Consider the following 12,180-nt stretch of genomic DNA (forward strand, 5'->3'; position numbering starts at 1 on the left):
CACTCTGACTTAGCTGCACTGCACCATATTAAATGTTTGGCAATGGCGTAAGTCTGGCACTGACACAGTACTAACAGCCAGGGCAAATTTTAAAAAATAACCTGCAATCCAGAGTGCATCATGGAAACTGCTCTATATCCACTTAACACCACAAAGTTGAACTCAATTGCAGGATGGTTGATGCAGTATGTGTAGCCAGGTTAGCCCTGCTACATGCACTGGACACTGAAAATTGGAAAACCTCAGTGCACATGGCCTATTTGATAATGCAATGCATGACACAGCATGTACACATATCGGTGAAAGAACTAAGTTTCAAATGAATAGTATAGAGTATGTAGTTAAAGGTTAAGCTGAACAGCCAGTCTAAGTGAAAAGGAATTATCATTTAATGCACCTTACCTCTTCCAAACCAAACATGAGATACTTCAGGTACTAACCATCAATTACTTTTGGAGTTACATAAAAACTGGATGCTCATAATGGAGTTGTACGTAAACAGCGCATGAAAGCAGAGAAGAAGTATAAACTTCAAAAAAAATTGCATAGATGCAGACTTTGCATTTAAAAAATTTGCATACAAATAATTTAAATTTGGCTTGGGTAGAAGAGTATTACGCCCTTCAAATTATAACATTATTTGGCTATAGGACTTAACATTATAGGGGCAGAAACCAGGTTGCCAGTTAAAATTGCCCAGGAGACTTACCCGTCCATGTCCTACTCCCTTCCTGGAGTCTTCAATTTTTTTTTTAAATGCAGCGAATTGTAATGATCTGGAATGCACTGCCTGAAAGGGCAGTGGAAGCAGATTCAATAGTAACTTTCAAAAGGAAATTGGATAAATAATTAAAGGGAAAAAATTTACAGAGCTATGGGGAAAGAGCAGAGGAATGGGACTAATTGGATAGCTTTCAAAGAGCCAGCACAGGCACAATGGGCCAAATAGCCTCCTCCTGTGCTGTACCTACTATGATAACCTGCTCTTCTGAGCAGACAGGAAAGGACATCCAATGAAAACCAGCAAGGTCCTTCTTTAAATGTGCAGATTGGTCTCTGATGACATCATCGTGGTCCGACTGCTATTTTAACCAGCGGCCTGAGTGAGGAAGGGGCTGTGGTTATCCGGCAATGTCATCCTAGCAGGAAGAGGAGTTGGGCCCAAACTGGTTACTCTCCTTGTGGGTTCAGGAGGAGCAGGATGTTCCTCTGGGCCCCACAAAGAAAGTTTAGGGCTCCCCAGCCCCAGGCATCCCCCCTCCTCCTCCCCCCAAACGTGAGGCCCTCCCGAAACCACCTTCTGAGCACTATTTCAAATTAAATCAAGTGCAGGACAAGGGAAGATGGGTACAAACTGATAAAATTGGTAGAACTGGAATTGATGTCAGAATTGCTGGGGTTCAGCCTCTTGCCACCCGACATTCCGCTCGCAGCCCAGCTGACGCTTCCCACTGGTTTTGGGTAGGCAACTGACTGGGGAATAGGCAGATGAGGTCCAGGCATTAAAATCACCCAAGCCTCACCCTGCCAAGGTCAGGATGGTTTGCCTCCCGCCTCTGCCCCACCTGACTCCCGCTCTGAGCTAAAATCGCGGCTTATGACTCAGTGTGGGAACAGTAATCAAGAGAATAGTAATTTTAAATGGCACTATTATTTTTCAAGAGACTCAATGTTGATAAAATGCAAGGGTATCTATTGAACAAATCCTCATTATTGAGCAGACAGGCACTAATAACTTGAGGTAGCTCTCTTCTGTTGCAGGGAAGTTAATTTTTTGAATGGGATCAGCACAATGAAATAAGTGTATGTAGAATTTCATGTGAATCTCCCAAAGATTCCAAATTATAAGCACAAAAAAGCAGTCACATGGATTGCCATAAGTCACATCCATAAAGGAACTGGCCCTCTCCCCTCCCCACTAGACAGAAGAATAAAGCTGTTACTGTATTGAACTACGTTAAACTTTCAGACCTAGAGGAATGCAGTTTTACATTTCCTCCTTCACAAATTTCTTGTTTGAGGATTTAATAGCAGTTCTATTGTCTAGAAAACACTGAACGCACTAACTTCAGATTTATAACCAGTTTAAATTGACCCAAAACACATCACCTATTCAACATAAAAGCTAAAAAGAAATCACTTCAACAAATACCTGCAACTTCACAGAAAGAGGCAGGCAGGCAGATACTACACATATCAAAACTACAACCAGACAGCTTAATAGAAGCCTTTCTAACACAGAGGACAAGAATAATCTAATTGAATGGAGGAACAGGATACGTCTGTTCCTATTTTCCTATGATTCCTAAACCCAAACTTCAATTTTTCCCGTACTTGTTGCTTTTATGAATACTATGTAACAATACCTCAACTTTTTCAAAAGCTATGTTCACAAAGGTGCAGGTTCTTGGTAGCTTTATTTTTTTTTAAAAAGACTGAATGGAATACCTATTGATAAAATTAAGTACATCAGCAATGTGCAGATTTGTAAAAACAATCTGGATTTAGGTGGAAGTACCTGGAAATTGGTTAACAAAACAATAAAATATTTCTTATACATTATCTAGATGAACCTGCATTACAACCACCTCCTGCACACTTAGTTGCAACAAACTACATATACCCACCCCCACCATAAAGGGATGTAAGGGACATCGGGGTACATGAAGAACATGTAATGTTAAGGTAGTTCAGTTCTAACAAGTTGTATTTGCAAATTCATAGAATAGAATCATAGAAGTTTACAACATGGAAACAGGCCCTTCGGCCCAACATGTCCATGTCGCCCAGTTTATACCACTAAGCTAGTCCCAATTGCCTGCACTTGGCCCATATCCCTCTATACCCATCTTACCCATGTAACTGTCCAAATGCTTTTTAAAAGACAAAATTGTACCCGCCTCTACTACTGCCTCTGGCAGCTCGTTCCAGACACTCACCACCCTTTGAGTGAAAAAATTGCCCCTCTGGACCCTTTTGTATCTCTCCCCTCTCACCTTAAATCTATGCCCCCTCGTTATAGACTCCCCTACCTTTGGGAAAAGATTTTGACTATCTACCTTATCTATGCCCCTCATTATTTTATAGACTTCTATAAGATCCCCCCGAAACCTCCTACTCTCCAGGGAAAAAAGTCTCAGTCTATCCAACCTCTCCCTATAAGTCAAACCATCAAGTCCCGGTAGCATCCTGGTAAATCTTTTCTGCACTCTTTCTAGTTTAATAATATCCTTTCTATAATAGGGTGACCAGAACTGTACACAGTATTCCAAGTGTGGCCTTACTAATGTCTTGTACAACTTCAACAAGACATCCCAACTCCTGTATTCAATGTTCTGACCAATGAAACCAAGCATGCTGAATGCCTTCTTCACCACCCTATCCACCTGTGACTCCACTTTCAAGGAGCTATGAACCTGTACTCCTAGATCTCCTTGTTCTATAACTCTCCCCAACACCCTACCATTAACGGAGTAGGTCCTGGCCCGATTCGATCTACCAAAATGCATCACCTCACATTTATCTAAATTAAACTCCATCTGCCATTCATCGGCCCACTGGCCCAATTTATCAAGATCCCGTTGCAATCCTAGATAACCTTCTTCACTGTCCACAATGCCACCAATCTTGGTGTCATCTGCCAACTTACTAACCATGCCTCCTAAATTCTCATCCAAATCATTAATATAAATAACAAATAACAGCGGACCCAGCACCGATCCCTGAGGCACACCGCTGGTCACAGGCCTCCAGTTTGAAAAACAACCCTCTACAACCACCCTCTGTCTTCTGTCGTCAATCCAATTTTGTATCCAATTGGCTACCTCACCTTGGATCCCGTGAGATTTAACCTTATGTAACAACCTACTATGCGGTACCTTGTCAAATGCTTTGCTGAAGTCCATGTAGACCACGTCTACTGCACAGCCCTCATCTATCTTCTTGGTTACCCCTTCAAAAAACTCAATCAAATTCGTGAGACATGATTTTCCTCTCACAAAACCATGCTGACTGTTCCTAATCAGTCCCTGCCTCTCCAAATGCCTGTAGATCCTGTCTCTCAGAATACCCTCTAACAACTTACCCATTACAGATGTCAGGCTCACCGGTCTGTAGTTCCCAGGCTTTCCCCTGCCGCCCTTCTTAAACAAAGGCACAACATTTGCTACCCTCCAATCTTCAGGCACCTCACCTGTAGCTGTCGATGATTCAAATATCTCTGCTAGGGGACCCGCAATTTCCTCCCTAACCTCCCATAACGTCCTGGGATACATTTCATCAGGTCCTGGAGATTTATCTACCTTGATGCGCGTTAAGACTTCCAGCACCTCCCAGAAATTGATAAACAATACCATCATATTTCAGGATTTTTTTGACAATTTTTTCTACAGAGAAAATTTGGAAATGAAATACATTTAAGTGATGTGTTTTAAAATAGAATGGGTTCATACAGATTTAAAACTCTTACAGCCATATGCTGCAGCCACTGAGACAGAGAACAGTGTGTGTGTTAATGAGCCAGACACTGAAGATGTGTTTACACAAGGACTAGGGACAATAATTAATTTGTTGTCCCATCTTGGGCTTCCTAAAAACATCCACACCTGATCTATAATTTGAGTCTCACATGAGATGTCTGTTGAGAATCCATTCTTATGGAGGAGAGATGGGGTGGATAGGTAGCTAGTTTTATTGACAGGCCTACTGATGAATCACTGAAAGGGAACGAAGTCAGATGAACAGCCTGCCCAATTCCTGTCAGAAGTAACAAAAAGAGAGAGAAAAAGCCATGTTCAAGGTCAGTCAGTCATTTTGGTCCACAGAGCAAGATTATTATAAGACTAGTGCCAATCAAGCCCATGTAAGCCTTGGCCTCAATGCTAGCCTAACCAAAGCAAGTATTAGTCAGCCTGCTACTCTGGGGCAAAGCCATGTAGTTTATTATTTTTCTTATTCATATGGTAGGGTTTGAAAATAAATGTTCTAAGTGAGATATGATGACAACTGTTACTTTGTACGTTCACTTGCTGTCTAATAAAGCAGCTTAATGATACATACTTGGTCTTGTCTCACTAAAGCATTCCCAGTAGGTCTACTGAAAGATTGGAGAAGTGTATGTGTGAAAGGCAGTTCAGATAACATGGGGGTCCTATTGTTACACTCTGGGTTACCTTATCGTATAATTAGATATTGGACAGTATGAGCACACCCTTGAATGCAAGACCTGCACTGCTGAACCCGAAAGAGTATCAAGAACAGATCTGAAATCTGTGACAACTAATACACAAAAGAATTAGAATTACAAGCTGCTTTAAAATTCAATTCAAACATGCCTGTGTGAACATGTGTGCATCAATGCCATCATAGTTGTTTAAATGCACACAATAGTTCTGGCTGAAGGAAAAGAGAGAAAAGTTGAGACTGTGGAGGCAACGTTCCAGAAATCAATAAGAATCTGATTTGCATACATATGCCGTGCATTCAGCCAGTAGAGGGCTTCCTGAGATCAGGTGGATCTTCATTGGCTCCCAGCCGTGGCCTCTATTGTAATCATGGAACTGTTCTGGTTCACATGGGGTATGTGATGTATTTGGAGGTGAGCAGACCTGACATGATGGATCTCCATAAAGGTAAAACAAAATCAATATCTTTATACCTATTTTTAATAGACAATAGGGTAGTACTTATACTTTCTTTCATCTATGAGCAATTTCAATGAAAAACTGTATTGTGATAGTTTAATAAAAACATTCTATTACTGCAGTAGCAAATAAGCAGCAATGTTTAGTTTAAGGGGAGAGAATATTTTGCTTACATTTCATTGGGAAATTATTGGTGTTAAATTAGAACATGAATTACAGGCCTATAGAACTTATTGGACTAAATGAACCAGATACTCTCATTTCTGTAGTAATTTTCTTGAATACAAAAAATCTCCATGCATTACATAACCTGTGTGAACACTAATTTAGCTGACCAGAAATCTGTGCTTTCAGATTATAGTACATTCATTTTTCGACGAAATGTTAACATAGGCTAGAGGGCGTTCTCTCCATTATATGTGTATTCCTAAATGTAGTCTGAAGATACCCTCAGTAGAAATGAGAATCAACATGAACAGGTTTGCACAATTCAGCTATTTGAGACCTACATCTCATAACAGTAAACAAATGCTGCTTTAGGTTGGTTAGGAATTCCATTGCATAGCACACATAGGGTGTCAACTGTGGCTCAGTGGTAACACTTACGCCTGAGTCAAAAGGTTGTGGGTTCAAGTCCCACTCCAGAGACTTGAGCACGTAATCTACTTCAGTGTAGTACTGAGGGAGCGCTGCACTGTCAGAGGTGCTGGCTTTTGGATGAGATGTTAAAGGCTCTGTCTGCCCTCTCAGGTGGACATAAAAGATCCCATGGCATTATTTTGATCAAGAGCAGGGGAGTTCTCCCTGGTGTCCTGGCCAATATTTATCCTTCAACCAACATCACTAAAACAGATGATCTGGTAATTTATTTCATTGCTGTTTGTGGGATCTTTCTGTGCGCAAATTGTGCTGCCATGTTTCCTACACTTCAAAAGTATTTCATTGGCTGTAAAGTACTTTGGGACATTCTGAGGTTGTGAGAGGTGCTACATAAATGCAAGTCTATCTTTATTTGTTTCATGCATTGTCAGGGTTCATGTATGCCTTGACCATGTACAATTCATTCTGTACCTAAAACTGTATCCTCACTTATTTCCACATCAACCAACCTGGACTTGTTCTGTACACAACTTTGCTATTGACCTTTATTTAGAAGAGAGATAGGCAGGTTCTATTATAATTTTTTAAATAGCAAAGCTTAAAAGGTAAAATACAGAAACTTCTCTTTTACCACAAGGACATTAATTTAGTGAAAAATAAATTCAAAACATATCTTAGAAAAAATTCTTTATTCAAAAAGGTGATAAACTTTTGGGAGAATCTTCAAAGACACAGGGGACAAATGCAGTTGGACATTAGACTGGATGAGTTGGAATGGTAGAGGACGAGCTTAATGGGCCAAATGGTTTGTTCCAGCCTTTGGTTTTTCTCATTCTTTTGTAAACTAGAAATTTTATTTAACAGTCACTACAGGTTTTTTTTTTAAAAGAATTGTTTAGTAGTGGGACAATTAGCTTGTGTCATTCTACAACAAAGTAAATAAGCTCTACAACAGGGCAGGACTGGGGAAAAAGGTGCATGTATTCTTGATCTTTCCATCTCAAATTTCCAAACATTACAAATTTTGTAGATTTAACCAAAGTAACAACTTCAGCCCAGCTGCTCACTGGTACAAGTAGCACAACAACATTGGGAAAACAAATCTAGGAAAACTAGCACACAAAGAAAGTTCTGACAGATTCTACCAATGTCATTTATTTCTGGGGAGCAATTGATAAATCCATAACCCATAATTAACTGAAAAGAAAAACAGTAACTGAAGTTAATTATTACTTCAATACATGATATGCCCCTGACTGCACATAAATGCAAACTCATCGAACAAACTCATAATATTACTGCAAGTGTTTCAGATTTCCTTTGCTCATGTGAAAGATGATTGCAACTTACTCAGCCAGTGGTGTTCATGACTTATGGGTCTGTCATACTTGTGAGAAGAGCTCCTACATTGCTCCAATTTACAATGTACAACTTAAATGTATGACTATCTTCCTGCTTCTTAATAAACACAGCTTAACTGGCTTTTGGTAACAGACTAGTCACTAATAAAAGCGGTCACAGTTAATGAACATTTACCTAGTACCCAGATGAAATAACTGCCCTCATGTAATCAAAAAAATTATGAAATCATATCTATGAATACAAACAACACGTCCAGGATGCATTTTATAGCCATTACTCTTCAAAAGCGGTAGCGTTCTCAGCTTTGGTTCAAGCCCCACAACAGGACATATTCTAGACTGATACATCAGTGCATTATTGTGGGAATGCTGCATTGTCGGAGGTGCCACCTTTTGGCTGAGATGCCTGTTGAGGCGGATGTACAAGATCCTATGGCACTAATAGAAGAGCAAGGAGTTCTCCAAAATGTTCAGGCCAACATTTACCCCTCCAACAGATTAATCGGTCATTAATCTCATTGCTGTTTGTGGGACTTGGCCTTGTGCAAATGTCTGCTGCATTTGCCTACATAACAACCGTGACTACGCTTCAAAATAATTCATTGGCTCGGAAGTGCTTTAGAACATCCCAAGGTCCTGAAAAGCACTAGTTAAATTGCAAGTCCTTTGCTTTCTATAAATAAAGTAACAAAGGAGCTCTCCAGAAACACAAAAAAGAGTCTGAAGTTCTTGCGCTCTGTATGAACTCATCCAGTGTTTACATGACAGCAATTAAACTTTGTAGCCTTAAAAGGGACACACCCGTATACTTTTAGCACCGGAATAATTATGTGTTTTACATGGAATGATGTTCCTTTCTTTATCCTCAGACTTACACTACAGGAAATTTGTTAGTGTATACCTAAAAATATGAAGTGCTACTTCAAAAATTATCAATTTTTCCAGGTGGGGAGCACATTTAAATTATTTCTGCAGGGCAACAAAACAAATACTCAGATATCTCCACTAATAGATACTGTTACGCAAAAAAAAAAATCAATTGAGTGCAGCATTTACCTGCAGAAACGGTAATGTTACTCAAAAGGTCTATATCTTCCCCACTCGTTTAAGGCTTAGTTTTGAATTCCATCTCAAAGAAATACTATTTTTTTTAGAAGGCTGGGCTAAGAAGTTAACCATATTTGCATTTAGCCTATTTAAGACAAGACCAGCTTGATCAATTGGACGATAATATCTGAGCAAAATACCCATTTAATAGAAGGAAAAACAGCAGAAGAAAACAAAAGTCAAATACCTATTTTCTCAGTTAAGTTTTAATAACATCTAAAATATTAAAATTGATACTGATTGCAAAAAGACCCAAATTTCCTTTCTTCTGTCTACAATGACGACCAATCAGCTAATACTGCACTCACCCGTTTATCAATGTCTCCATGCTGGAGCTGTACAAAGCGAGCGCTGATAGCAGCAATGTAGCTCTGCTGATTGGAGAAAGCCACTCTGCCAGCACCCTTTGGGTACTTCAGCTCAGGGTCTGTATCAATGCCCGCATAGCAGACCCCTCCATACAGCCGATCCATGATCATAGCCAATTCAACTGCAAGACAAAACAAAATTCAATGCTTACAAGTCAAATTCAATTTATTTTCTTTCTTATGTTTCAAAAAACATTACTTAATAATGCTGTTCTCCCAATTCACAACGATTATAAAAGGACTTACAATTAAATTTATTGAAAAAAATTCACCCATTTCTTTAATACACCTTCTAAGTACTTCTTTCATTATACATTCTCTTCCAGATATGTTGTAATCGATTAATTATGCTTGCCAAAATGCAGCTGAAAACAAAATGTGCTGCAAAGCAGAAATATTCCTTTTTTAAAAAAATGTATTCTTGTTCCTAAATGGTTTCAAAAAAAGTGGTTGAGCATCCAAAAGTTTACAGATTCAAATCCAAGGCACAGGGCTGCTTCACTCAAATTGGGAATGTTTAGTTAGGCCTCAACTGGGTCACTGGCTGCAATACAACAAGGGCAGTATCAACGCCCTTTAGAAGGCGACTCAAATTCCGATTCTCAGTATTGTTTGTTCTTTGCATTTGCCTTCCCTCAGGACATGAGTGCTTTCAGTCTCAGCTGGGTTTATGGAAAGAAAAAAAAGTGAGTGGAAAAATATTTGGTCAGGAACCATGACCATTGCCACTGTCCAAACAAGTATCCTGATAAATTGACATGGTAGCAGTACAAACAGGATCCATGGAGATGTCTGCAGACTAGACTATTTTCACTAGCTTCCTCAATGACTACAGCAGCACGAATATAAGTATTTCACGTGTTTGGAATTGGAGAATGGAGGAGGGAGGGAAGGAGAAAAAGAGAATCAAAAGAACTCAGCCTATTGATCATTTTCATTTTGCTAAACTAAATGGCATTTGGATTTTGCAAAGCATTTCATCTTCATTATAAAAGCAAAAATAATTCAAGTAATCTTATGCCGTTAAACTGATAATATCTATGTGTAAAGCTTTTATTTTTGAATCAGTATTTAGAAAACTCAGATTTAAAAAAATCAATTTCAAACTCACAACAATTCAAAACAAAATTCACTTAATAAATATGTATTTTATACAAAAGTTACATTTCTAAATCTGCTATTGCTTTAATGTGAAACACACTCAGTATTTTCCTCTCTGCATTTGTAAACATGTTTCTAAATTCATTAAAACTAGCATCACATTTACAAATTGATTAACACCAATGCACAATATCAGGGTTACTTTGCTGAGAATGGAAAACAAAACCAAGATTTTATGTTAAGCATTATATAAATGACTTCTTTTTTACAATAGCATGTCATAATTCTACATTCGAATTCTGTGCTTTTACTAGCACGCATATGTTTTAAATCAATGCTCCAAATTGCAGAATGTGTCATCCCTATATTTAAAAAAATTTCAAGTGAAACAAAAGGTAACATTCATTATTCCTCTGCAGAATGCTATTTTAAATTTGGCATTCGTCTACAACAGAGACCATTTTTAATCTCAAAACTGTGGGGGAGCAGGTCTGTCCAAAGTGCTATTGGGTAAGGAGCTGGGAGCAGCCGATATCAACACTTCATGATTTTTCACAATAACAAAGGGACCTCCACCATGAGTGCATAAAATTGAAAATAGCTTTCAAAGTTGAAAAAAAAACAGGGATGTACGACTCACCCCAAATACAGATCACATTTGTACTTAATAGTATAATCCTAAATATGGGAATCTCTGTGCACTTTTTAAGTAAAACTCCAATCACACTCCTTATTGTGTTCCCAAAACCTGGCAAGTGCAATGGCAGAAATTGTCCAATAAAGCCAATTAATGCATTCACACCAGGGAACAGCCTCCTCATCTCAAAAGAGATGATGTGGAGATGCCGGTGATGGACTGGGGTTGACAATTGTAAACAATTTTACAACACCAAGTTATAGTCCAGCAATTTTATTTTAAATTCACAAGCTTTCGGAGGCTTCCCCCTTCGTCAGGTGAACGATGTTCACCTGACGAAGGGGGAAGCCTCCGAAAGCTTGTGAATTTAAAATAAAATTGCTGGACTATAACTTGGTGTTGTAAAATTGTTTACAATTGTCAAAAGAGAGGCTGCAACCTGTTTTGAAGAAAATAAACCTTTATATAAGGCAATAGCCCAGAAAGACCCTTTGAGGAAACATTTTAAAAGTTGTATTTTAGCAGATGTATTCTTTGGGAGAAAACACTAAACACATCTGTAACTACAACCTCTTAAAACGTATCTGCCTCAAGACTATATACAACCAACAATATGCCAACATTGGCATTATGTTAATGTACAACCAGCCTCAGAAATAACTTGCCCGGTCTATATTGGGCAAAATGTCTTTATATAGTTGAACTCAGTTCTATGAATTCCACTCTCAAACTCAAACCAGTTTTGGAATCTTGATCATACTTCACATTCTCAATCTCATCATAACGAGTTCACTGGGGACTCTCTACATCTTCACTCACCAGCTCGAAGAGGTCTGGGAACTCCTCCCACAAAGATGGTCTTCCTAGGGTCCAGAGGCTGAGAACCATCCATCACAAAATCACTATCACTCAGGTTCCACGGTCGAATTTGCACCTTTAAAGAAACAAGATTTTGGTAAATCAGCTTTGGAAGTGGTGAAAAGATTTTTTTTTTAAATATAGGAAAACCCAGCATCTTAAGCAAATATGGTATGTTGTAATACAGGTCCCAGTTTTGATGTATAGTACGTGGTGCAGTCAGCACAAGTCGACATTTGCCTTGTCATTTTAAAAGAATGGACGTAATACAATATTTTCATGAAAACCTACATGGACTCAGTTTTAAATTGCTAGATTCGCTTTACTACAAAGCTCCGAGGCACAAAAATGTTACAAATCTGCTGGGGTAGGACTAAATGTCAGAACTCATTGTATACCTCCTTTTATTTTGTAGAAAGCCAGGGATTAGGACACAATTAGTCAAAAAAAAGCTTATACAGCGATCACCTACGGGGAACAAATATCAGGCTGCTTTGTATTTGCTT

The 12,180-nt window shown here is 38.8% G+C and overlaps 1 protein-coding gene across 5 annotated transcripts in view; it reads right to left on the minus strand.

Moving 5' to 3' along the window:
* Window positions 1-12,180, minus strand: part of cpeb3 (cytoplasmic polyadenylation element binding protein 3) — a 105,518-nt gene that overhangs the window by 11,058 nt on the left and 82,280 nt on the right. For all 5 annotated transcript variants that reach the window (XM_068002441.1, XM_068002444.1, XM_068002442.1 and 2 more), the window contains 2 exons: window positions 11,636-11,750; window positions 9,019-9,200 (listed from right to left, as the gene is read on the minus strand). In XM_068002441.1, coding sequence (XP_067858542.1) covers window positions 9,019-9,200; window positions 11,636-11,750 — 297 coding nt within the window. The remainder of the gene's footprint in view (window positions 1-9,018; window positions 9,201-11,635; window positions 11,751-12,180) is intronic.

This window comes from Heptranchias perlo, chromosome 21, assembly GCF_035084215.1.
Source record: "Heptranchias perlo isolate sHepPer1 chromosome 21, sHepPer1.hap1, whole genome shotgun sequence".
Taxonomy (NCBI): Eukaryota; Metazoa; Chordata; class Chondrichthyes; order Hexanchiformes; family Hexanchidae; genus Heptranchias; species Heptranchias perlo.